Source organism: Rhinoraja longicauda, chromosome 24, assembly GCF_053455715.1.
Source record: "Rhinoraja longicauda isolate Sanriku21f chromosome 24, sRhiLon1.1, whole genome shotgun sequence".
In the NCBI taxonomy this organism is placed as follows: Eukaryota; Metazoa; Chordata; class Chondrichthyes; order Rajiformes; family Arhynchobatidae; genus Rhinoraja; species Rhinoraja longicauda.
In genome coordinates, this window is record NC_135976.1 from 20,298,998 (window position 1) to 20,326,945 (window position 27,948).

Consider the following 27,948-nt stretch of genomic DNA (forward strand, 5'->3'; position numbering starts at 1 on the left):
CTTCACAGAAGCAGCGGGATAGGAAGGGCGATGAGACTGAGGGAAGTCTCTCTCTGTCCTCTCTCAAGTTGCTCCACTGCACCAATCCCATCCTCGTGTGAGTCTAGGAATTTGACAACTTTCCTGAAGAGAGAGGGTGTCTATCGGGACAGATCAAGTGTCCACTTCACACTGGTTGCTGAGAAAAAGATGGATGTTTGGTGCCTGCTCATCTGCTTCTGGCTGTCTCTCCCCGGCTCAATCCGTGAGTTTCATTCTGAGCGAGTCATTTTGTTTCATTTCCCCCTCTCTAGGTGGATTTCTTTCTTTTTTCGAGAACTAAACTCTTCAAGCGCGACGGGGAAGGAGGATTTAAAAGAGGAGCAGACTTTGCTATATTAGTTCAAGGGTCCACCAAGGGAGCATACCATGGAAGGTTCTTTGAACGAACCCATGTGGGCTTTTCTTTGTAGTAGACCTTTCTGGGATCTTCCACATAGATTTAAAATTGGCATCCCAATAGTCAGCATGAGATAGAGAAGGAGAGATGCAGACAAATTATAGAATTATGAGGGAAGGTTGTAGGAACAATCTGATTGCAGTTATACAGCACAGAAATGGACCCTTCGGCCCAACTTGTCCATGCTGGTCATGCTTCAGTTCATTAAAACTGATCTAGTCCCATTTGTCTGGATTGGCCCATGTCCCTGTAAACCTTTCCAACCATGTACCTGTCTAAATGTTTTGTTAATAATCTCCAGTATACCTTCCTCTGCAGCTTCTTCTAGCAGCTTGTACCACATATACACCACTCTCCACAAGAAGAAATTGCTCGTCAGGTGTCTTAAATCTTTCTCTTCTCATCTTAAACCTATGCCCCCTGTTCTGGACTCCTCTATCCTAAGGAAAAAACTGTGAACATTCACCTAATTTATGCCTCTAATGATTTTGTATACTTCTGTAAGGCCATCCTGCAAATCTCTTACACTCCAGGGTAAAAGGTCCCAGCCCACCAACCTCCCATAACTCAAACCATCACGTCCTGGAAACATTCTAATGCATCTTTTCTTCACCCTTCACAGCTTAATGACATCCTTCCTACCACAGGGCAACGAGAACTGAACATACTACCCTAAATGTGGCATTGGCAGCTGTAATATGATGTCCCAACTCCTCTATTCAATAAGCAGAAGGCATCCTGTCTACCATGTTGTCACTTTCAAGGGAACTGCGTATATGTCTTCCAAGTTCTGTCTGCTCTGCAACAAACTCCAGGGCCCCACACTTCCTGTGTAAATCCTGCCGCACATTTGACTTAACAAAATGCATCACCGACAATTGTCCAAGTTAAATTCAATCTCAGGAGATAAGGAGATCGAGTGCCCCCATAAAGAAAGTCAAGGAGTAAGTGACAGCTACAGAGAATTGAAAGCAGGCGAGGAGTATAGCAAATATAGCGGATATTTAAAATAGAAATCGGTGAAGTGGCGGAGGGGGGAGTAAAGAAATGTCATGAGATATTATTGGTGGACAAGCTTCATACCACCCATCTCTTTCCATTTACCCCATTTTCTCGTAATGCTCAACTTCCCCAATGCAATTACCCTTCTCCGATCTGAATCCCATGGCCCGCATGGCCTGCTCCTGTGTGCATTGACTCTCCTAGCTCCTCCTCCTCCACTAGTCATAGAGCTCTTCTGCTGACTGCCTCTCTTGCTTCCTTAGCTGGGACTGAGGCTCTCCCTCCCACTGTGAATGGAGTACGGGGGCACTCGGTCTCCTTATCTCCTGAGATTGCAGGTGGACTGGACATTGGCAAGATTGAGTGGAGGAAAACATCTCTCAGAAGCAAAATTACAGAGTTCTCAAAGGGGAATATTGCATACTTCGGTACTGAGGAATACGGGCAACGGATCACTTTGCATCCCAAGAGTTTAACTCTGGAAATCCGTGATCTACGGAGAGAGGACGCTGGTGATTATGAGGTGACAGTTATTTTACGTTCAGGGACTGAAATTCAGTCAAGAATCCGACTGGAGGTGTACGGTGAGTGCGACTGTTGTGGAGGGGTTTGAGTTTCATTGGCTCCTGAAACAGCGTTGGTTAATGGGTGGGGCAGATCCTGTGCCTTCCTCTGTTTACTGAACCCCACTGACTGTCGAAGTCCAGAGATGGCGGTCACAGAGGTTAGGCAGTGCAAGGTTGGGGGGCACACCAACCACATTTCCAGAGATCGGGCCAGGGGCTGCGAAGTCAAATCATCAATGGGGATCTCATGGCTCTGAGGCTGGAGAAGCTAAGCACATGGGGAGGTTAGAACAGAGGATAGGCCGATGGGATGGGACGAAGTGGTAAGTGCTGCTGTGGATGGGCCAAATAATCTGTATCTGGCTCCCAGTGAAATAGGTTCCACTGTATCCCCATGTCAAAGACTTGACCTGTCATGGTCAGGGATCCCAGTTGTTCTGTCTATTTCCCAAAGCTCTGCTTGCTAAATCCCCAGACTGTGGCTTGAGCTCAGCAAAGTGTTTATTCCTCAGCCTCCATGCTGTGCTGTGCTGAGCGGTATCCTGTGTGTTCATTCCACAGAATATAATGTCCCATTGAGGCAGTACACATACCCAAGTTCACACTTGGAATTAGGAAGCTGAGTGTGATGGTGGAGGATGATTTTGGTGATGGACACAAAGTGCTGGAGTAACACAGCGGGTCAGGCAGCATCTATGGAGAAAAAGGTTGAGTAATGTCTCGTGTTGGGACCCTTCCTCAGACTGAGATGTGGGTGTGGGGGAATAAAATCAGGCCTCTCCTCAGGGCAGAGCGTTCTGCATTGGTGAAGGGGAGGACGGATGGGGGAGAGGGGAGGGGAAATCTTGGTAAAACTTGACAGTGAGCACTGGATAGGCTGGATTATCCTTGGAATAGTGAAGGATGAGTGCAAAGCGTGGGAAAACTTTGCCTGTGGGGAAGATTGGGTGAAGAGATTTAGATGGGATCTGAGAAAGCACTGTTAAGGTGGTTGGAATCTGTAACTCCATGCATGTGGATACTGGAGGCAGAGACTCGCACAATATTTGAGAAGCATCTGGTCAAGCATTTGAATCGTCAAGGCTTAGATAGATGTTGACTAAGTCCAGGTCATTGGGATTAGTATAGATAGCTACCCATGACAAGAAACGACATAATGGGTTGAGGGGCCTGTTTCTGTGCTGTGTGATCCGATGAACAGAAATGTGCCTGTTGCTTCTAATGTAGTCTAACCCAGTATGGTGTAACCCAGGGATCCAGACTCATGGTAGTTCAGTGACATGCTGGAGGATATAAAACCTATTGTTTGAGCACCGTGCACCACTTTTCTCAAATCTATCTGAGCCCCAATGAGAAACCTGGTCGGTGAACTGGCAAGGCTTGGAGATGAAAGCCATTGCCTGGCTCGGGGCGGAGAGGGATCACCTTCATCAGAGCGCATTTGGAAAACCTTCTGAGAATGAAGTGTGCCATAGGGGCTCAAGTACTTCCAAGGTAATTATGATTGTGTTATGATATGATCTTTGTTGTTTGAAAACCTTCTGAATTGTGGTAAATGTAATGTACTCGTGGAATCATGAAAAATGGTTTTGAAAAGGAAAAAGTAAAAGGTTGTCTCATCAAGGTTTGAACTCAATTTGGTGAGAAATTAAATTCATCAGTTTGTTATCTCCGGATCCTAGTGATTTGTTTGCTTTCAGCTACCTTGTTCATCTACGTCTTTCAGTGAAGGTGAATTTGTAGCTCTAGATCCCTGAATTAATTTCCTGATTGCACATCCATTCTGTGAGATGATTAATGTCTCTGTGGAGGGAGTTGGTTGTAACCCAACATCTGCATTGTGCCAGACTCACTCTAAGACACTGCACACAATCCCTGTCTTGTTTGGTGCCTATCACAGTAACAAGGCTGTTGTCTTCGGGCCAGATTCGAGGAAGGTCCAAGCTGCAGCACACTCAGGTGAATAAAGGACACTGGGACCACTCGCAGAAGTGAAAAGATACCTGAACATGGGAGAGTTCCCAAGATGTCCACCCAAGGCTGTTGGTGATGGGAATTGGAGATCCTTGGGTCTACAAGGATCTCCTTTACTCATGTTTCATTTCTCCGTCCCAACCTCAGAGCCCGTGTCAGGAACACACATCGTGGTTCAGAACATCACCGGAATCTGCACCCTAACCTGCTCCGTGACCTCCGGTGATACTACCAGCTTCAGGTGGTGGAGGGAAGGAGAACCTCTGGGAAATGACAGCACCCATCACCTCTGGGGACATGGAGAGACAGTAGAGGTCCATCACGCAGCAGATTTCGGGGATGTTGTGTACAGGTGTGAGGCCAGGAACCCGGGCAGTGAGGGCACGGCCGAGATCCGGCTGAAGGACGTCTGTAAACAAACAATATCTGGTGAGTGTCAATGGGAAATTGGGTTTGGAGAGGGCAGGGAATGTTTAATGGGACAGTGCCCTTGGGGGTTCATGCTGTGTCTAACCCATGCCCTTGGATTGTGTGATCAGACAGTGTGTCACAGGTACTTGATGTCAGTCTGTCGTGGAGTGAGGAGCCCGAGGTGTCACTGAATTTGCTGGCCAATCCCCAGGTCCATTTTTACGACATCATTCTCTCTCTTTCACCAGGGGAGAGCAGCTGTCTCTGTGGATGTCGGCTGAGGGCCATAATTGCTGCAGTCCTGCTCCTATGTCTCCTCTCATTCATGATTGCCATCCACATCATCAGTGAGTCCTGGTTTTACGTGGTTCCAGTGAAAGTCTGCTTTTCTGATGGGTATCGTTAGTAGTGAGGGGGAGATTGGGGCAAGTGGTATTTATAACCCTGTCCCGAGTCTCTGTTCTCTGCATTCCCTCGCTTCTCATCTCGCAGTATCAGAGGTCCATAGTGTCAAGAATCAATCGAGACCAGCATTACCGTGCAGCGTAGGTTCACTAGGTTAATTCCCGGAATGGCGGGACTGTCGTATGTTGAAAGGCTGGAGCAATTAGGCTTGTATACACTGGAATTTAGAAGGATGAGGGGGGATCTTATTGAAACATATAAGATAATTAGGGGATTGGACACATTAGAGGCAGGAAACATGTTCCCAATGTTGGGGGAGTCCAGAACAAGGGGCCACAGTTTAAGAATAAGGGGTAGGCCATTTAGAACAGAGATGAGGAAGAACTTTTTCAGTCAGAGTGGTGAAGGTGTGGAATTCTCTGCCTCAGAAGGCAGTGGAGGCCAGTTCGTTGGATGCTTTCAAGAGAGAGCTGGATAGAGCTCTTAAGGATAGCGGAGTGAGGGGGTATGGGGAGAAGGCAGGAACGGGGTACTGATTGAGAGTGATCAGCCATGATCGCATTGAATGGCGGTGCTGGCTCGAAGGGCTGAATGGCCTACTCCTGCACCTATTGTCTATTGTCTATTGTCTACCCGGACTGGGTAATAGACTGATAGTGGGGTAGAGACTGGGATAATGGGATGTTGACAGGATATAGCAACCACGGGGATTAAGGGACAAGGTGGCCAAAGGGAGAGAGGGACGCAGTGACTGGGACTGAAGAAAAGTGGGGGACGCAGGAGATGAGGTTCTAGAACCCAGGAGAGAGGGATCTAGAGTCTGTTGGACATTATAGAGATTTGAAGAGAGGAGGAGTGACAACGATTTCTTCCAGAGAAGCCGAGTGACAGCACTGAGTTACCCTCAGCAGTGAGTGAGTCTTGGCCACAGTGACTGATGAATTTATGCTTTGGATATCTCGCAGGGTGCACTGACCTCTCTCCCCTCTGTTTCACCGCAGGCTCCCACCCTGTCACCGGAACTAGAGGCAGGCTTCACAAGGCTGAATGACTCCCCTTGTATCTGTTCTTCTCCCCGTGCCATGGGCCCCGAGGTTGGGGCAGAGAGAAGAAAGACGAATAAAGGAGATCCTTATGGACACCTCGATACCCAACAACCCGTCTCCAACAGCGACGAGTGAATGTTAGGCCGATCCCAGCTCATTTCCACCTACCAGTTTAACTCTTCCATCCTCCTTCAGTTCAGTCAGTTGAAGGAAGTCCACATATGTGTTGTGCCCCCATCGCGAACACTACCCACACTCATCCACAAACTCTCCACCGTGTGTCCTGCTTGAGGATCTGTATCCAGGGAATTCTCCCCAGTTCCATGTGTTTTATCATCCTGTTATTGGCCCCAGTGTCTCTTATACCCCTGAGCGTGACCCAGCCCAGAACGACCCTGAACCTGCCAGCAGCAGCAGCCCTGGGGCTGTGATGGGCACAGACCCAGACTGGGATAATGTTCATGAGTTCATAGTTCGTAAGTGATAGGAGCAGAATTAGGCCATTAAGCCCATCATCTACTCCGCCATTCAATCATGACTGATCTATCTTTCCCTCTGAAACCCATTGTCCTGCCTTCTCCCCATAACCCCATGACACCCGTACTAATCAAGAATCCATCAATCTGTGACAGCCTCTTCAGACAGCCTCTTCAGACTTCTGTGGCAATGAATTCCACAGATTCATCACCCTAAGACGAAATAAATTTCTCCTCATCTCCTTCCCAAAGGTATGTCCTTTTATTCTGAGGCAATTACCTCTGGTCCTAGATTCACCCACGAGTGGATACATCATCTCTCCACATCCTCTCTATCTGGGCCTTTCACTATTAGGTAAGTTTCAATGAGGTCCCCTCTCACCCTTCTAAACTCCAGCAAATAGAGGCCCATTTCCGACAAACACTCATCATATGTTAATCCAATCATTCCTGGTATCATTCTCGTAAACCTCCTCTGGACAATCTCCAACGCCAGCACATACTTCCTGAGATATGGGGCCCAAAACTGCTCACAATACTCCAAATGTGGAGCAGTGTTCCAGAGTGAATCCAGGCACCGTGCAGATCCTGGGTCATACAACCTCTCCCCAACAGAGATTGAATCAGCTCACAGGTTGGGGGTGCAGTCAGGAAGTTCATTCCAGTCTGGTGTGAGGTTATATGCAGTTCCTGATATTGACAGCAAGAGCATAATCCCCTTGCTCCTATATTCTTTTCTCCATCTGATAAGGAATATCCCTTGTGCCTGTTTAATCCCCTAATTATTTGTCCTTGCTCTCTGAGTGAAGGTATTGATACCTTGAGTATTTTTCTTTGCACCGTGATTTAACCTGTTTTTGCTTAATTATTTTGGTTTAGTAAAGTTGGCCTGACTCCATTTCAGAACCTTTAATCTTAGTTTTGCTCTTTTCTGTAACAAAATCAAATTGAATCGTGATCACTTTACAAAAATGCCCCTCCTCCACCCCACCAACAAATATTCTTTGTATCTCCCAACACCTCCACCAGGTGGTGCCACCCACATTGGCTGCTTCGCCAACAGCCTGTCTGTCCTTTCTTCTGGTTTTGCTATTTTCAGTATGTTAAAAGTATGTTTAATGATCCTTGGTTTGATTTATCTGGGTGGTAAGAGATTGAAAGAGATTTTTTCAATTTCTTACCTTGACGAAGATGTGATTTTACTCCGTATCGTATCTCCGTCCCCACTGCGGCCTAACATCGAGGAGTTAGCGGCCTTTCCTGGAGACCGGTCCGGCGCTTCATGCCGCGGGCTTTAACAAAATGGAGCTTGCGATCCTTTGCAACTGTGGAGAGCTCCAACCGCGGGGCCTGTGGACTTTAACAGCGTGAAGCCCGCGGTCTCTGTTTAGAAGAGGCCGACTCGGGAGCTCCCTGCCTCGGAGAGAGTTTCAATCGTCCGGACGCGGGAGTTTCAATCATCCCGACGCGAGAGCTTCAGACAGTCGGCAGCGGCGACTGCAGATGGTTCAACAACTCCGACTGCAGTTGAACATAGAGGAAGATGATTGAACTTTACCTTCCATCACAGTGAGGAATGTGGAATCCGCTGTGGTGGATGTTTATGTTACATTTTATTTTATGTGGCTGTGTGTCTTGTTGGTTTTTACTTAGTATGGCTGTATGGCAACTGAAATTTCACTGTACCTTAATTGGTACATGTGACAATAAATTGATCTTGAAATCCTGAAATCCTCATTTTCTAAAACCAAATCTAAAATTGCACCTGCTCCTGTTGGACTTCTGACATTCTGGCCAGAAAGGTTTTCCTGAATTTTCTTTCAGAATTGTTTTGCATCGATATATTTTTAACTGAGTGTATCCCAGTTAATTAAAAGATAATAATAAATACTCGCTTTTACGGACCTCTTTATAATGGATTTCAGTTGTAGCAGACTGACCTGTAGACCACTACCAGGGTGGGCTGCCGATATCACCCCGGCATCACAACCACCGCTGCCACCATCACCACCCGCACAAGACCCAGAGAGGGACTGAAAGACACAAGTCAGTGTACAGATATCCCTCTGAGAGAAGGATTGTAAGACACCAGTCAGTGTACAGATATCCCTCTGAGCGAGAGGGACTGCGATACTCCATTCAGTGTACAGTTATCCCCCCCTAAGAGAGAGCGACTAAGATATATTATAGTCATCAGGATTATAGAGACATACAATCCAGAAACAGGCCTTCTTAATGCTGACTTGCCCAGAATGATGAAGACTCGCATTCCAAAAGCTCTCTTCACCATCCTGCAAACTGTGGTGCTACTTTGTACCCCTAGGTTCCTCCTTCTACAGTGACTCCTATGGCCCTCCTGTTCACTGTGAATGTCCTCCAGTGCTTGATGTCACAAATGCAAAACCTTGCACTTACCGGAATTAAATTCCATTTGCCATTTTGCAGTCTACCTACCCAGCTGATCAAGATCAACAGTTGTTGATAACTTCTTCAATGTCCATGATGCGGCTACTGTATTTTAGTATCATCTGAAAACTTACTAACTGTGCCGTGAACATTTTCATCCAAATCATTGCTATAGGTGATATATACCAATGGACCCATCATCGACCCTTATGCCACACCGCTAGTCATGGGGTGCATCCCATGCATGTAGACGTGCTGATGATCATTAATTAACCCATCTTTCCAAATAAATATGTCTTATCCCTCCGAATCCCCTCCAGTAACTTAAATGTTAGGCTTACTATATACTTCCTGGCATTTTCTTAATGAAAGGCACAACGTCAACCACCGTCCAATCTTCTGGTACCTCTCCCATGATGATGATTCATGTATTTCAGCCAGGGCTCCCATAAATTCTTCTCTCACTTCCTGCAGTGTTCTTGGGTAAACCTGATCAGGCCATGGAACTTTATCTACTTTCATATGTTTTAGCATGTTCAGCACCTCCTCTACTGTAAGCGGACTATCCCCAAGACATCTCCATTAACCTTTCCAAGCAACCTAGTCTTTATGTCTTTCTCCATGGTAAAAACAGAGGAGAAGTATTCATGGAGCACATTTCCCATCTCCTGTGGCTCCTGAGACAGACATGAGTCAGTGTACAGATACAGATGCTTGTCCTCACCGCATTGCAAATGCCTGACATGGACAGCCCATTAGTGAGACCGCCGGGGTGGATGAGGATGAATTTGCTGGCTACTGCAGGGCTGCTGACATCTTCTGCCAAGTGGGCACAGGACATCCCCACACTCCCTCTCCCTCCACCCACCCCTGAGCCTCTGCATTCATGGGCTGGGTTGATCCAACCAGAGCTGGGAGCGTTAAGCAGACTCACCCACTCACTCACTGAGTCAGTGACGACAACTTGTGGCCATTCACCCCATGCCTTCTCCCCCTCCCATCACAGCTGTTTCTCTGGTTCTCTCCCTTACACCATTGGTGATCATTTCCAACCTACACAGAGTTCTGAGGAAAGGAATCTGTGGAAACCTGGGGAATCATGTAGATGCCCCTGGAGAGAGGGAGTGAGGGACACCCGACAGTGTACAGATATCACCTTGAGAGAGAGGGACGAGACACATCAGTCAGTGCACAGATATCCCCCTGAGTGAAAGGGTCGGAGTGTGCACAAATATCATCCAAAGAGAGAGAGGGACTGAGAGACACTAGTCTTACATCTTGGGGCTTATGTTGTCGACCTCCCCATGGTGAGCCCTGTCAACTGACCTCAGTCAGGTGAACGACAACAAACAGAGGAAGCAGAAGCAGCTTCATAACTTCTGCTGCCTCAAACGCAAGAAGTCTTGCATCATTTTAGGTGGTTGTGATAATGTGCAACAATTGGGCTGTGTTAGAATTGGGACGAGAGATGGGAAGAGCAACTAGACCAAGGAGAAGCTCATTGGGCCCCTGAAGTGGGACCTCAGGACTGTGGTTGTGCTGCCTGTCCTACCTCCAGCTATTATGCTGCACTTTGCTTCTGCTTTGTGGCTTCCTGTATGACCCTGCCTCCTCCCACACTGGCTTCCTGTCCATCTCTCGATTGTCTGCTTACTTGCATGGAACGAGCAAAGTAATAAGGGCATTGAGTCTGAGAGAAGCCTCCCTCTGTCCTCTCTCCCATTGAACCCTATCCCTTCCTCCTCGTGTCTGTCGGGACAGATCAGGTGTGCCCCTCACATTGGTTCCTCGATACTGATGGATATCAGGTGCCTGCTCTGCTGCGTCTGGCTGTCTCTCCCCATCTCAATCCGTGTTTATTCTGAACTAGTTATTGTGTTTCACTTCCCCCTCTCTGGGGACTGCTTTGCTTTTGCAGAATGGAAACTCGAATCTGCCAGTCAAGTCAAGCCGGGTTTATTGTCATAAGTACGGGGAGGTACGGTACGTGATGGGAAAGATTGGTGTGGGAGAATTGGGTTTCACTTCATGAGACACTGGCATCAGTATTGGGGAAGGAGGGAGCTGTTGCCATGGGATGGAATCCACGTGAACTGTGCTGGGGCCACGGTCCTGTGGAACTGTATAAACAGGGCTGTGGATACGGCTTGAAACTGAACCATGGGGGAGTGGGTTCAACAAATTTGAAATGTATAGATGAAGTTGCCCAAGAGAGGCCACTCAGAAGAAGTCTAGAGGAAGTAACAGAACAGAAAGTTTACAAAGGGATAAGAGTCTCAAGTCAGGCAAAATGGGGAGCAATGTGAGAATAGGGGTGGTGACTACAGAACTAAAGGTGTTATGTTGTAGTTCGTGACCTATTAGCAGAATAGTCAGACAACCAAAATTGTTTAACCTCTTTATTCTACTCACCCAGGTGGGAGAGAGCCTAGATACCGAAGCGTTCTCGGAAACACTCAGGAAGCTAGTGTAGCGCCTCTCCCCAAAAGCTTACATTTACACAGCTTTTATACCCTAAATACATGTGCCAGTATTTTTCCATCACTGCCTTATACGGCAAATTTTACAATACCCTATAAATCTTCATGTGTCTTTCGAGACCTCCGTCTCCGTCGTGTCCGTCGTGTCCATCGTGACCTCTTCTTTCTTGGGAACAAAGGGCAGTCCATATGGCAAGATGTTCTTCTTAACACTTCAAAGCTTTGAGGCCAGTTGCTGATATCAGAGGATACGATCATGCTGACAACAGGATGCCCCAGGAATAACCCGAGCTGGAGCTTTTACACTCCTGCAATAAAACCCACATTGCTGCATTCGTAATGTTAGCCCTTACATTCCCCTCTTTGATTAGTCTATAATCACAGTCTTTTAAAGTGGTCGATTGACAAATATTTGGCATATACATGGACTGAAGCAATAACAGATGAACAGAATCACAACAATTAACACAATGATACTGCCATAATGGAGAATCGGCCCCCACAAATATCCTCAACCAAACCAATCCACCCTGAAGCATTAATTTGATCTTGGGCTAAATCTGCCCCTATTTTCCTGGTCAAGTCAAGTCAATTTTATTTGTATAGCACATTTAAAAACAACCCACATTGACCAAAGTGCTGTACATCAGTTCAGGTACATACAATAAAACACAAACATAACAGCACATACATAAACAGTTCACAGCACCTCCTCAGAGGGCTCAAACGCTATACGCTCTTTCTATAACCTCCTTCACATGCCCTGCGATATTGGTGATATTAGAGGATACATCTGGTACAAATGTACAACATTCTTGCCCTATCATGGCACAGGTACCCCCTTTCTCGGCTAGCAGGAAATCTACGGCCATACGATTCTGGAGAGCGACAAGACGCAGGGCCATCATTTCAGTTGTTAACTGGCCTATTTGTTCCTGAGTCTCGTACAGCCCATCAGCAATACAATTTGCTAATTGTTCCAGGGCACTAGCTAAGTTTCTAATTTCAGTTCCCGCCCGAGCGGTTCCCCATCTCGGAAATATTATCCACAAAAACCTCTCAACTCCTGATACAGTTCGTTTAGAGCACCACTCTGGATGCTGTAGAGGATGATTTATAATTCGTAAATGTGGGATTACAAAAGCTAGATAACAGGAGCCTGTCCAGATCTCATAAGATCCCTGATCATACCGGGCCGAAAGTCCTGGTAACCAGACATATGCTCAGCTCCCACATATTAAGTAAATCCCATTAAGAGGTCTTGGGGGACCTGCAGTACTGATATGGGTGCATGTGCTGAATCCCACAGACAGACCAACTTCATTTGGTCTAAATCCCATTCTACAGAAACAAGTTGTATTTATTGGTGTTTCTGGAGAGTCATGAGGAGAATTAACTTGTATCCGGGGCCAATTCTCCTGTGTTTGATTAAGATAGGGTCTCAAGGACCACCCATTAAAACATTGACATCCACAGTCATCTGATTGGTTATCATAATCCGTACACCAATTATTGGAGCCAGGGCTCTGTGAGTGATTCAAAAAGAACCGGGCAGACCTGGTGTTCTAAAGCACCAGCTCACCCTCCGAGCAAATGGTTATCACTCTCAATACTAGGCAGTAAATAAGTCAATAGTAAAGCGTGCACGGAATAGGAGTAAGGAAAGGTGTTATCCATAAAATAATTCGCCCTGAAGTTGTTAGCCTGATTAAAAGCTTTGTCAACTTGTAACATGAATTTAAAAATATCTGGACTGAAAGACAAAAACAAAATTCCCGTGTAACCTCCATTTTTTCCAAAGTACAAGGCCAATTTATTTTTTAGTGTGCCATTTGCTCGTTCCACTATACCTGCAGCCTGTGGATGGTGTACGCAGTGGAACTGCTGGCGGATATTTAACTGTTTGCACATTTCCTCATTAACTTTGGCTGTAAAATAGGGTCCATTGTTCAAAGTGCTCAATGTACACAGTAGTCCAAACCTCGGCACTATTTCTTTCATCATACAGTGGGTGTAATTCGAATTTAACTCCGTTTGATTCTGCATTACCCTTTCCAGTTATTTTTCTACCTCTTCATTCTGTCTCCAAGTCATTACATCAGATAACCATCCTGAAAATTGCATTTCTTGTAATCCTTTATCCCAAGCATTTCGTAGTTTTATTCCTTCTCCCATCAATCCTCCTACTGTCTGTACCTTATTTTGTAAGGTCTCTATAATCGAAGGAATTTAACGTTCCTATTCCAGTTCCAACCCCTCCATTGTAATTTCAGCAACGTTACATTCAATCTGCTTCCTGGATTCATATTCTATCCTGACGGTCAAATTTAAACATTCGGGGATCTAACCATTGGGGTACAAGTTGTATACATTCGCCTTAAATGTCCTACATTGGATTTTTCCTGTGTAGTCTCTCGTACTGACCAAATTATTACTAGGGGGTGCCTTCCTTCTATCTGGGTAACATTGGTACACGCTAACCAATCATCTTTCTTCAGAATGTAAGTGCTGCTACTTGTCCCCCAGCCGTTCCAGCCCTTTCTGCTCCATTCCCTTATCGCAGTTTGATTACTCAACCATGTGGTTCCATCTCCTCTTTCACAAGTCATGCTTACATTCCATTTAGTGGCCAAATTGACCTTTCCTTGGTTATGTGTAATAACCATTAGTTGTCCTTTTGCTGTATACCCTCCGCACCCCTCAGGGCATTGTACTTCATACTTCCCTACTACGCATGCTGTGTTGGCTGGACATGTAAAGCTCTCCTGCGTTCTACTGCAAGAGTCCCTTCTCCAATCTATTCTTCCCCTCATCTCTTCTCGTAGGGACGGCTGATGTAACCCTCAAGTTCGTCTAGACTGACCCTGATATGGCTGCTGCTTCTTACATGGAAAACTAAATTCATCTTGGAAATTAAACTGGCACATAGCTTGTCCGCAGGGTACAACCCAATAGGCTTGGTCTCTCAATTGTTTAGCTCTGGTCTTATTAAACCATCCTGAGCAGGGTCCTGTTCTTTCTGCCTTCCAGGGTATTGTGCCATTGCCTCCTCTGCATATCATCTGATCGTCTCTACATAAATGTCATGGAGTAAATACAGATTGACCACAATCCCATGTAGATCTTGAGTGCACTTCCCCTAATAGCAGAAGTAACAATAGCAAAATGAACATTATTTTACAATGCTAAACATTATATAGTTTGAGATTTTAGACTGGATGTCAAAGTCCTATTGAGACCTTCGGCGTCAATCCATCGGCTAAACACATCAACAATAACTAAGCAATACTTATAACTATGCACAAGTGACAATTCAATAAAATCAATTTGTAAACCCCAATTTATTTTGAGGTGACACCATGTAGCATTTATTACATCCAAAGGTGGCAGGTCTGCGTGAGGGCAAATAATTCAACCTGCTGGACAGAATGAGGTGTACTGAAAAAGGCGAGGGTAGGCAGTATCCTCAATCTCTAGCGCCGATTGTGCGGACGGATTCTTGTTCGTGGCGCAACTTAACCCTTTCACCAACGGTTGTCTGGGACCTATCCATATTTCCTGATGCTGCCTCATAATCGGGGGGGGTAGTCCCGAATATCCTGGTGGGAGGGTAGAACCGGGACTGGCACCACCGCAGCCGGTGGCTCTGACTGTGGGGCTGTGGGGATCAGACGTGTCCAGGGTTCCTCGTCACCCTCGGACTCCTGATTACCTAATAAAGCCGCTATAGACTCCAGTGGTTCGGATTCTGACTTTTGTTGTTGTTGGGCGGGATATATCCCTTTGGTACCAGTTTTAAATTCATCTCGAGCTCGGGTAACACGGTCAAGTCTTAGATCATACACCTTACATTCCGCTTGCAAAATATCGCATGTTTTCGGTATTCCCAACCTATCACACTGATATCCCTCTACTACTTGCATTTTCCCTCCAACTTCGCTCCCTCGACTCCTGATGGCGCTTCTGCACCCCCTCTTTCCATTCTTTAATCCTCTTTTTCCATTTCTTCACCGCTTCTCGCTCCCACATTAATTGTTCCGCCGCTCTTATATCCATAGCCTGTCCCATTCCTAGCCTGACAACCAATCACTATATCACGTTATGAAATTACTCTTAAATTTACCCAGACCAGACTCATGCGATAAAGACTCTTACCTCAATATCCAAAAAGCACCGCCATCATTCTTATCCAATGTCCGTCTCACATGTCTGACATCCAATTATCCGAAATTATGTTACCAATAAATATCACCAAACGATCAATTTACCCAGACCAAAACAATGTCAACAAGAGTGACCTTCCAAATCCTTAAGCTTATCCTTATCCTTGTCCTTATCCTTATCGGTTCGTCTGTGAATCTCAGTTGAACACGAAATCAACCCCAAATGAGGGACTTCAGTGTCTGAAAGACGTCAACGTCCGGGGTCTCCCCAAAAGCTTACATTTACACAGCTTTTATACCCTAAATACATGTGCCAGTATTATTCCATAGCTGCCTTATACGGCAAGTTTACAATACCCTATAAATCTTCATGTGTCTTTCGAGACCTCCGTGTCCGTCGTGTCCATCGTGACCTCTTCTTTCTTGGGAACAAAGGGCAGTCCATATGGCAAGATGTTCTTCTTAACACTTCAAAGCTTTGAGGCCAGTTGCTGATATCAGAGGATACGATCAGCCATAAACCGCACTTCCATGCTGACAACAGGATGCCCCAGGAATAATCCGAGCTGGAGCTTTTACACTCCTGCAATAAAACCCACATTGCTGCATTCGTAATGTTAGCCCTTACAGTTAAATTTGAATGCACACTGTATATGGAATAAGGCCGATGAGCAGGTAGCGTAATTAGAAAGTGGTGGGTATGACATTGTGGGCATCATGGAGATGTGGTTGAAAGAGGATCAAAGCTGGGAGCTCAACATCTAAGGATACACGTCCTATCGAAAAGACAGGCAGGTGGGCAGAACTGGTAGATCAATATGTTGCCTCAGAAAGCTGGCCTCAGTCTTCAGAATGGCTTCTTCCCCTCCGTTATCAGTTTCTGAACCCGTCCATAAGCTAGGGAACCCTCCAATTCACCTCTACCCCATTGCCGTGTTTGGACTTTGCATATGAAACTGGTGTGCTACAATGCTGAGAAATATAGTCTGCACTTTGTTTCTTTCCCATTGTTCAACCTATTGTACTTGTGTTTGGTTTGGTTGTATTTCTGTATAGTTTGATTTAATTTGATTGGATATCAAACAATGCTTTTGATTATCCTTCCCTCCACTTGGAGAAGGTGTTTGACAGGGTGGATCACAGATACATGACAATAATAAATCTAAACCTAAACCTAGTCTGCTGATTGCCTATCCTTCCCTCCACTTGGAGAAGGTGTTTGACAGGGTGGATCACAGATACCTTTTCAGTATCCTGCATGCCTTTGGGCTTAAGCCAGACTCTGTCTTTCGTACGCAGCCACAGTATGCATGATGAAGGTATATTTGTCCTTGATAGTGTACCTTCACTTTAGGAGTGAAGTACATCGAAGATGCTCCAGTAATTACAATAGACAATAGGTGCAGGAGTAGGGCTCCACTGCCTTCTGAGGCAGAGAATTCCACAGATTTACAACTCTCTGACTGAAAAAGTTTTTCCTCATCTCGGTTCTAAATGGCCTACCCCTTATTCTTAAACTTTGGCCCCTGGTTCTGGACTCCCCCAACATTGGGAACATGTTTCCTGCCTCTAACGTGTCCAACCCCTTAATAATCTTATATGTTTCGATAAGATCCCCTCTCATCCTTCTAAATTCCAGTGAATACAAGCCTAGTCGCTCCAGTCTTTCAACATACAACAGTCCCGCCATTCCGGGAATTAACCTAGTACCAGTTAATTATGGGCCTAACATCAGTAGGAGAATTATTGGAAAAAATTGAGACATGATTAATCACTTTGAAAGTCCGGGATTATTTAAAGATTGTCAGCTTGGTTTTATTTGTGGACAATCCACTGTGATCTGTTAGGAAGAGGGGACTACATGTATTAATTAAGACGGTGGGGATTCATATAATCCACCTGCATACCTATAACACCTTTGACATTGAAGACTGGACTAAAAGGTAAAGATCTACAGGACCCAGAGCAAGTTGACAACATCCACTCCATAATAGGGAGCAGAATGATGGTGGAAGGTTGCTTCAGTGATCGACAGATTATGACCAGCGATGTCCCATCGAGATCAGTGCTGTGACCCATAAAGTCTATAGATACATTAGTAACTTCAATCTAAATGTAGGAGGTGTGATTAATAAGTTCACAGACAACATCGGCTATTTTGTTGACATAAAGGACAAGTCACACACTACAGTATGACATCGATGAGCTGTTAAAATGGACGGAGCAATGACAGATGGAATGTATTACTGATAACGATGAAGCGATGCATTGTGAGAGGATTAATAAGGGTAGGGCAAACACCGTGAATGGTAGGGCTCTGGGGAGTATAGGGAACAGTCTGTCCCGCTGAGTTACTCCAAGCATTCTGTGTCTATCTTATAGGGAAACTTCTGAGTTCACACCTTCCTTCCTCTCCCCTCTAATCCTTCCCCGGTTCCAGTAAATTTCTGGCCTTGTACTCTGCTTCTGTTATGCGAAATGCTCCATCCCATTTACTCTGTTCAGGTCCCTCATCACTTCATACCGTCTCGATCGTCCCCCTCAGCAATCTCTGTCCCACGGAAAACAACCCCAGCCTCTCCGATTTTTCCTCACAGCGACAGTTCCAGTCCCAGCGTCGTCCTGGTAAATCTCCCTGCACTCTCTCCAGTGTGACCCGTCTCTCCCAGGTGGTGGTGACCAAAACTGTCCGCAGGGTTAGGCTGGGGTCTAACTAGTGTTGGGCACAGTTACAGCACAACCCTCACTTGGTCTTAAACCCTGAGCCTCGGCTAAAGGAAAGCAGCCCGTCTGCCTATTGGCCTGTACCTCCATCTTCAGGGGTCTCTGTACAATGCAAGTTCCCGCTTCAAGCTCCTTCTGCTCTCCACACCGCCCACCCCCTCCCTTTTACCCTGTATTTCTTCGGCACGTGCACCCTTCTCATGACTGCGTCCCATTTGCTGTGTCTGTGCCCCCTGACCCGTCCATCTATATCTGGCTGTAACTTTCTTCCTCAGCCCCGGGTGTAGAGAGTCTTCACTCTGTTCACAGTGGGCTCACTGTGTGATGTAGGAACTGTGGGCCGGTCTCTCACAGAGCCGGGAGCCAGACGATGGGCCGCATGGCCTGCTCCTGTGCTCTGTGATTCTCCCAGCTCCGATTCCTCCTCCAGTCACTGAGCTCTCCTGCTGACTGCCTCTCTTGTCTCCTCAGCTGGGACTGGGGCCGCCGCTGGCACCGTGACCGGAGCTCTGGGACACTCGGTCTCCTTACCTGCTGGGATCACAGTCGCACAGTCGGACGGTGACAGCGTTGTGTGGAGGCGGACATCACCCAAAACCAGCATAGTGAAGTACTCGAATGGGAACATTAAATACTATGACACCAATTACACGGGACGGGTCACTCTTCACCGCGGGAACTTCAGTCTGGAAATCCGTGATCTACGGAGAGAGGATGCTGGTGATTATTTGGTGGATGTTGTTCCACGTACAGGATCTGAAACTCTGGCGAAAGTCCGACTGGGGGTGTACGGTGAGTGAGACTGCCGCAGAGGCCCCAGGTTTCACCGGTTCCTGAACCCCCCCCCCCCTAATTAATGGGCGAGTGCAGATCCTGTGCGTTCCCCAGTTTACTGAATCCCACTGACTGCCATCGATCTCCCATGCGGTCTGCTCTACAGCAAGTGTTCTGTATTGTCTGTACTGTTTTTGTGTTACTAACCTTATCGTGTCCAACCAACAATTGTGCAGGGGCTCAGCCCCGCGAGTGTGACTGCAATCTCATCCACTCCTGTCCCCGACACCATTCATGATGTTAACCTGCTGGAGTGGTTTGGAAAGTATGTGCATCCTGATATGGCGAGTCTGGAGGCTCCTTCTTTGTTGAAGAAGTTTATTGCAACAGCAATATTCGATCACAAAGTTTACTTAACGAGATTACAGACAACCATTAAAACTAACTGTTCACTTCGAAGAAGTCTTACAACTGACTCTTTTCGGCGCCAAAACCGCACGTGACGACGCTGTCCAATCAGTGGTCTCACTCCCTGGACCAATCCTCACGGTCGCACCCACACGTGACCTTGCTGGCTAATCTGAGGGTTCAACACCTAGGACTACTTTCTATGGTCGCTACATGACCCCCCCCCCCCCAGAACCCAAGGTACGGAACCTAGCAGGGAGCCGGATTTCGCGACCAGAACGAGTAAGGAGAGGGGCAGCCGGAACCACAGGAACGGGGGATCCTGGACCGGGTGGAACTGCAGGAGTGGCGGGTCCCGGGCCGGGTGGAACTGCAGGAGGACGGCCGCGCCGAGGCGGTTGTCTGACCAGGACAGGGCTGTCCGGATCCAAGTGCGCAGGTTTAAGCCGGGACACCAAGACGAGCTCACTCCTGCCGCCCACGTCTAAGGTGAAGGTGGCCGTCCCTTTACGCAAAACCCGGAACGGCCCTACATAGACCCTCTGCAACGGGGAACGATAGGCATCCTTACGCAGAAATACAAACTCACAGTCCTTCAAGGCAGGCGGTTCATGCACCATGAGACACCCATGACGCGAAGTCGGAACCGGAGCCAGGGAACCCACGCGTGCCCGGAGAGCTGCTAAAACCGACAGAACTGGAGGCAGCTGACCAGAGGACTCCGGAAGCAAATCTCCGGGTACTCGAAGTGGCGAGCCATATACTAGTTCTGCGGACGAAGCACCGAGATCCTGCTTAGGAGCGGTCCGGATGCCCAAAAGGACCCAGGGAAGTTGGTCTACCCAGTCCGGGCCCTCCAGCCTCGCACTGAGGGCCACCTTGAGTTGTCTGTGGAACCTCTCCACAAGCCCATTAGCCTGAGGGTGGTACACCGTGGTGTGTTGCAACCGGGAGCCGTACAGCTCTGCTAGCGTGGCCCAGAGGCTAGAGGTGAACTGTGGCCCCCTCGGTGGTAATAACAGACGAAACCCCGAAACGGGCCACCCAATGGAGGGCCCTGGCACAAGAGGCGGTGGAGGTATCAGACAATCGGAAAGCCTCTGGCCACTGGGTGAACCGATCCACCACCGTGAGCAGATGGATGAAGCCCCGGGAGGAAGGCAAAGGTCCGACTAAATCCACGTGAATATGGAAAAAACGGACTGCTGGGACCGCAAACTCTTGTACCGGGGGCTGGACATGGCGTTGGACTTTAGCAGTCTGGCAGGGAACGCAGGAACGGGCCCAAGCAGCTACCTGCTTTCGCAGTCCATGCCACACAAACCGAGCAGCTACTAAGGCAGAGGTGGAGCGGATGGAGGGGTGCGCCAGCCCGTGAATGGCATCAAACACCCGGCGCTGAAGGGAGGGCGGCACCACCGGCCTGGGACGGGGAAGGGAAACATCACACCAGACTTTTGTGCCTGCCGGCCCGCAGGCCACCTGAGCCATCGTCAACCCTGAAGTGGCAGGCTGGTATGCCGAGGAGGTTTCCGCCAGGAGCTGTGCCTCCGCAAGCTCCTGGGGATCCACCTCGCAGTCTACCGCTGAAATGGGGGAAACAGCAGGCCGAGACAGGGCGTCAGCAACGGCATTAAGCTTACCAGCGACATGACGGACATCGGTGGTAAACTCAGAGATGGCAGTCAGGTGCCGCTGCTGGCGGGCCGACCATGGTTCGGACAATTTGGAAAAAGCAAAAGTTAACGGTTTATGGTCCGTAAAGGCCACAAACGGGCGGCCTTCTAGGAAATACCTAAAATGACGGACAGCTAAGTAGAGAGCCAGAAGCTCTCGGTCAAAGGCGCTATATTTCAGATCAGCCGAACTCAGCTGACGGCTGAAAAACACCAAGGGCCACCAAACGCCACGACCTGCTGTTCCAAAACCCCTCCCACCACCACGTCAGACGCATCAACCGTCAGGGCCGTGGGGGCGGAGGGGCTCGGGTGGACCAGCATGGTGGCGTCTGCAAAGCCGCCTTAGCTGCTGCAAAGGCCGACTCCGTGGCCGAGGACCATACCAACTCTGCAGGTTTACCCGCGAGGCACTGGAAGAGCGGGCGCATGACCCGCGCTGCTGCCGGAACGAACCTATGGTAGAAGTTCACCATGCCCACGAACTCTTGCAGACCCTTCACTGTGGTGGGCCGCGGGAATGCACGGATATCCTCCACCTTCTCGGGCAAAGGGGTGGCGCCGGCAGGGGTGATTCTGTGCCCTAAGAAATCGAGAGAAGGGAGGCCAAATTAACACTTGGAGGGTTGGATGATGAGCCCGTGGTCTTGGAGCCGCTGGAATACAGTCCGCAAGTGGGCCAGGTGTTCCTGCTCCGAGGGGCTGGCGACCAGGATATCATCTAAATAAATGAACACAAAAGGCAAATCCCGACCAACACGGTCCATGAGTCGCTGGAAGGCCTGTGCCGCATTCTTTAAACCGAAAGGCATGCGCAAGCATTCGAACAACCCGAACTGAGTGATCGTGGCATGTCCTCCGTACGCACCGGGATCTGGTGGTAGCCCCGCACCAAATCGATCTTGGAGAACACCACGGCACCTTCCAGTCCAGACGAGAAGTCCTGGAGGTGCGGTATGGGGTAGCGTTCGGCCATGGTGACGGCATTGAGGCGCCGGTAATCACCGCATGGTCTCCACCCCCCAGATGCTTTGGAGACCATATGCAATGGCGAGGCCCACGGGCTGTCGGACTGACGGACAATGCCCATTTCTTCCATCTTCCTGAATTCTGCCAGCGCAACCACCAGCTTGTCGGGCGGTAACCTCCGGGCCCGAGCGAAAACAGGGGGGCCCTCGGTGCGGATGTGGTGGACCACGCCGTGCCTGGCCGAAGGGGCGTCGAAGCGTTGAATGAGCAGCTCTGGAAACTCCGCCAGGACCTCAGCATACGGGTCGGGGGCCGCGACGACGGCCTGGACAGTCGGGTTGGGCGTGGTGGCGGCCGGCGGAGCGGCGGGCTCATCGCTGCTGGCGGAGGGTCATAGAAGCCAAAAACGAGGCGTCTTGTTCACTCATGGTAGGTGATCGGCTGGATCACGTCAGGGTCACCAATATGGCGAGTCTGGAGGCTCGTTCTTTGTTGAAGAAGTTTATTGCAACAGCAATATTCGATCACAAAGTTTACTTAACAAGATTACAGACAACCATTAAAACTAACTGTTCACTTCGAAGAAGTCTTACAACTGACTCTTTTCGGCGCCAAAACCGCACGTGACGACGCTGTCCAATCAGTGGTCTCACTCCCTGGACCAATCCTTACGGTCGCACCCACACGTGACCTTGCTGGCTAATCTGAGGGTTCTACACCTAGGACCACTCTCTATGGTCGCTACACTGACATAAATAAATAGAGATAGTTGTGTCCCTTCATCCTTTTATCATGTATCTGTACACTGTGAATGGCTCAATTAATTGTGATCACGTCTTGTCTTTCGCTCAGTCTTTTTGATTTATTTTTTATATCAAAAAATACTTTATTCAAGTAATAAATATTTACAAAACACCTTCTTTTTTAACAAACCCATCCGACATTTCCGGAGGTTACACATTCGATACAGGCATTCACTTCCAAATTTACAGACGTTTACACGTATCCCTTATTTGGAGGAGCGTCTCCACCACACCCTGCCCCCCCCCCCCCCCCCCGCTCAGTCCCCCTTAACCAACCTGATCTCCGGGTGGCTGAGTACTTCAACTCCCCCTCCCACTCCCAGTCTGACCTTTCTGTCATGGGCCTCCTCCAGTGCCATAGTGAGGCCCACCGGAAATTGGAGGAACAGCACCTCATATTTCGCCTGGGCAGCTTGCAGCCCAGCGGTATGAACATTGACTTCTCCAACTTTAGATAGTTTCTCTGTCCCTCTCTTCCCCTCCCTCTTCCCAGATCTCCCACATTCTTCCTGTCTCCACCTATATCCTTCCTTTGTCCCGCCCCCCTGACATCAGTCTGAAGAAGGGTCTCGACCCGAAACGTCACCCATTCCTTCTCTCCTGAGATGCTGCCTGACCCGCTGAGTTACTCCAGCATTTTGTGAATAAAAGCTTTTGACTATCTCGGTACACGTGACAATAAACTAAACTAAACTAAACAAAACTTTCACGTTTGTTTACTGTCACTGGATTAATTTTCTTTACGCACTGTGCCCTCCTGATCTGTGAACTGCTTGAGTCTCTGTGCGGAGAGGGTGTGTGATCCAGGATCTGCACGGTGCCGGATTCACTCTGGAACATCGCACCCTATCCCAGACTGGGTCTGTGCCCCAGGTGACCAGGTTCAGGGCCGGTCTGGGCTGGGTCACACTCAGATGTAGAACGGACACCGAGTCCACTCACATGAGTGACAAAAGACAAGGAACTGGATAGAATTCCCGGGATACAGAGCCATAAACGACGGATTTAAATGTAACATCTCCAAATTTGCGGAAGACACAAAGCTGGGTGGCAGGGTTAGCTGCGAGGAGGATGCTATGAGGCTGCAGGGTAACTTGAATAAGTTGTGTGAGTGCGCAGATGCATGGCAGATGCAGTATAAGTGCATAAATGAGTGGTTATCCACTTTGGTGGCAAGAACACGGGCAGATTATTATCTGAATGGTGTCAGATTAGGAAAAGGGGAGGTGCAACGAGACTAGGGTGTTATTATACATCAGTCACTGAAAGTAACACGCAGGTACAGCAGGCACTGAAGAAAGCAAATAGCATGTTGGCCTTCACAGCGTGAGGAGGTCCTACTGCAGTTGTACAGGACCCTGGTGAGACCACACCTGGAGTATTATGTGCAGTTTTTGTCTCCTAATTTGAGGAAGGATATTCTTGCTATTGAGGAAGTGCAGCGTAGATTCACCAGGTTAATTCCCAGGATAGCGGGACTGACATATGATGAAAGAATGGATTGACTGGGCTTATATTCACTGGAATTTAGAAGGATGAGAGGGGATGTTATAGAAACATATAACATTCAAGGGATTGGACAGGCGAGATGCAGAAAAAAATGTTCCCGATATTGGGGGAATCCAGAACTAGGGGTTACAATGAATGAATAAGGGGTAGGCCATTTAGGACTGTGATGAGGAAAGACTTTTGCACCCAGAGAGTTGTGAATCTGTGGAATTCTCTGCCAGTCCTTTCTTCTACTTCTACTCACCTTTCTTCTCTCTGCCGCAACCTCAGAGCCCGTGTCAGGAACAGAGATCAGGCCTCAGAACATCACCGGGATCTGCAACTTCACCCTGACCTGCTCCGTGACCTCCGGTGACCCCACCAGCTTCAGGTGGTGGAGGGGAGGAGAAGCTCTGCGAAACGACATTACCCATCACCTCCGGGGACACGGAGAGACGGTAGAGGTTCATCACACGGCAGAGGTTGGCGACGTTGTGTACAAGTGTGAGGCCAGGAACCCGGTCAGTAAGGGCACGGCACAGATACGGCTGATGGATGTCTGTAAACAGACCACACCTGGTGAGTGGCTGAGGGGGAATCAGGTTTGAAGAATGTGGTGGTTTAACTGTTCCTTGAGATAGTGCAGAGGGAGCTTCACGCTGTATCTATCCACGCTTTTTTTCAATATACAAATACTTTATTCCAAAACAAAATCAAGCATACAAAGTATTAACGCGATCAAATCAAAAGCTGTCTATATTGGCAGTTTACAAACAAAACAGTTATCAAATTAAAATTCCGCCAACTTTGTCAATAATACATTCGACCTCCCGTGGCGACCAGTGTTCACGGAAGGCTTCCAGCGTTCCCGTGGACACGCGTGTTCTCTCTCCAGGGACATGCGAGCACGGACACATCCATGCTGTGTCTGTGTGTGTGTGTGTGAATGGTCAGCGTTGTCACATTTATTTGATGTCAGTCTGCGGTGGGGGTGAGGGCCCTGAGTTCTTGCTGAGTTTGTGAACAAGGCCCCGTGCAGTCTCTCTGATGAGTGATCCCCTCTCTTTCACCAGGGCTGAGAAGCTGTCTCTGTGGATGTTGGCTGAGGGCCACGGTCGCAGCCGTCCTGCTTCTGATTCTCCTCTCAGTCACTGTCGCCACCCACATCATCAGTGAGTACTCTCTCTATGTGTTTCCAGTGAAAATGTAGAAACAAAGAACTGTAGACACTGGTTAATTCAGAAAAGGACACAAAGTGCTAGAGTAGTTCAGTAGTTCAGGCAGCATCTCTGGCGATCATGGATAGGTGATGTTTCAGTTCAAGACCCTTGATTGTGGGGGGGTGGGGGGGGAAGATAGGTGGAAACGGGGAGAGGCAGGACAAAGCATGGCAGGTAACAGATTGACATAGGTGGGAGAGAGGGGATGTTCATAGCCAGATGGTGAAAACAAAGGCCAGAGATACGAAAGGAAGGTGAGAGACAGGTTTAAGAGCTGCACCTTGTGAAGCCAGATGGGGAAAATTGGCAAGTGGTAACCTAAAATTGGAAAATTGAATGTTTATATCGTTAGGTTGTGAGCTATCCAGGTGGAATCCCTTCATTTTGTGTATGGCCTCACTCTGACAATGGAGGAGGCCTAGGACAGAAAGGTAAGTGTGGGAATGGGGAGTTAAAATGATTCGCAGATGGGAGATCTAGTGGGCTTTGGCAGACCAAATGTTACTGTTCATTGAAACAGTCAATGAGTCTATGCCTGGTCTTCCCAATGTACAGGAGGCTGCACCAGGAAAACTGGATGTAGTAACTGAGGTTAGAGGATGTGAACCTCTTTCTCACCTGGAAGGAATGCTAGGGTCACTGGATAGAGGCGAGGGTGAAGGTACGGGGACAGGTGATTCATCTCCTGCAGAACCACATAAGGTGCACTGACTTCTCTCCTATCTCTCTCCCCACAGGCTCCCGCCCAGTCACAGGAACTGCAGACAGGCCTCACAAGACTGAATGACTTCCCCTCACCTCCTTCCTTCTCCACATCCCCTCTTCCACCTGCCTTTGCCACTGCTCCTCTCTCACTTCCCTTCCGCTCCCCTTTCCCATTTATCTCTTTCCCTTCCCTCTCCTTCCCTGCACACCTCTCCTCACTTCTCCTCTCGCACTCTCTACTCTATGTCAGCAGGAAAACCGGGCGGGTGAGAGGAGTCATGGCAGCCAGAGGTGGGGAGGTGAGGGGTGGATAGGAAGGAGATAGAGGAAAGTGAAAAAGGATAAGAGGGAATGAATGCAGAGGGTTCAGAGTGGAAATGTGCAGAGGTGTCAGGAATTAAAAGAGAGATGGAGGGGATGGAAGGAAGATGGATGGCATGGAGAAGGACAGATGAATGAGGGATGAACAAAGGGACAGAGAATGGTGGACAGACAGAGAGCTGGAGGTGTAAAGATTTGAGTGAGAATGGCTGGGTGGGGCTGTGGATTGGGAGTGCATGGGAAAGGAGGCTGCCTGATAGGGAGGGAGGGAGAGAATGTTGATTGGGAGTGGCAGGTGACAGTGAAGCCAGGAGGAGGGAGAAGGACAGAGGTCGGAGTGAGAGAGTCTGGGAAGGAGAGGAGGGTTTGAGGTGGTGAGGTTTAGTGTCTGTGAGTGGAGCACACGAGACCGAGAGGGGAGAGCACCGTGGGCACAGAATCAGAAGAGAGCCTGTGCCCAACCAATGATCCCAAGAAACAATGGACCATTCCTGGAACCAAAGACAGCTGCAAAGGTTTCCAATTGTTCTGTGATGAAATTGCCAGTTTGTCTGTAACGACCAGATATTCCCTCCCCCCACTCCCTCCCCCCCCCCCAAGAATAAAGGAGAGGCCATTTTAAACTGAGGTGAGAAGGAACTTTTTCACCCAGAGTTGTGAATTTGTGGAATTCTCTGCCACAGAAGGCAGTGGAAGCAAATTCACTGGATGAATTTAAAAGAGAGTTAGATAGAGCTCCAGGGGCTAGTGGAATCAAGGGATATGGGGAGAAGGCAGGCACGGGTTACTGATTGTGGATGATCAGCCACGATCACAATGAATGGCGGTGCTGGCTTGAAGGGCCAAATGGCCTCCTCCTGCACCTATTTTCTATGTTTCTATGTTTCAATGAAGGCCAACATGCCATTAGCGTTCTTCACTGCCTGCTCTACCTACATGTTTACTTTCAGTGACCTGTGTACAAGGACACCTAGGTCTCTTTGCACTTCCCTTTTTCCTAATCTAACACCATTGAGATAATAACCTGCCTCCTTGTTCTTGCCGCCAAAATGGATAACCTCACATTTATCTACATTATACTGCATCTGCCATGCATCTGCCCATTCACTCACCCTGCCCAAGTCACCCTACAATCTCCTAGCATCCTCTTCGCGGTTCACACTGCCACCTAGCTTTGTGTCATCTGCAAATTTGCTAGTATTACTTTTAATTCCATCATCTAAATCATTAATTTAGATGTTGCGGCCCCAGCACCGAGCCTTGCGGCACTCCACTCACCACTGCCTGCCATTCTGAAAGTGACCCGTTAATCCCAACTCTTTGTTTCCTGTTTGCCAACCAATTTTCTATCCATGTCAATACCCTACCCCCAATACCATCTACTCTAATTTTGCCCACTAATCTCCTGTGTGGGACCTTATCAAAGGCTTTCTGAAAGTCCAGGTACACTACATCTACTGGCTCTTCTTCATCCATTTTACTTGTCACATCC

The 27,948-nt window shown here is 48.2% G+C and overlaps 2 protein-coding genes across 2 annotated transcripts; both read left to right on the forward strand.

The window, feature by feature from the left end:
- Positions 1-16: 16 nt before the first annotated feature.
- Positions 17-8,026, forward strand: LOC144605299 (SLAM family member 5-like). Its single transcript, XM_078420414.1, has 5 exons — positions 17-244; positions 1,705-2,025; positions 4,129-4,410; positions 4,641-4,739; positions 5,799-8,026. Exons 1-5 carry the CDS (start codon positions 31-33, stop codon positions 5,846-5,848), a joined length of 966 nt encoding a protein of 321 aa, XP_078276540.1. The 5' UTR covers positions 17-30; the 3' UTR covers positions 5,849-8,026.
- On the forward strand, positions 5,880-27,042 carry LOC144605564 (T-lymphocyte surface antigen Ly-9-like). The gene is made up of 7 exons (XM_078420978.1): positions 5,880-5,974; positions 6,198-6,319; positions 17,874-17,993; positions 18,531-18,884; positions 24,502-24,789; positions 25,284-25,382; positions 26,168-27,042. The coding sequence occupies exons 1-7, from the start codon at positions 5,880-5,882 to the stop codon at positions 26,215-26,217; spliced, it is 1,128 nt and encodes a 375-aa protein (XP_078277104.1). The 3' UTR covers positions 26,218-27,042.
- Positions 27,043-27,948: the final 906 nt, after the last annotated feature.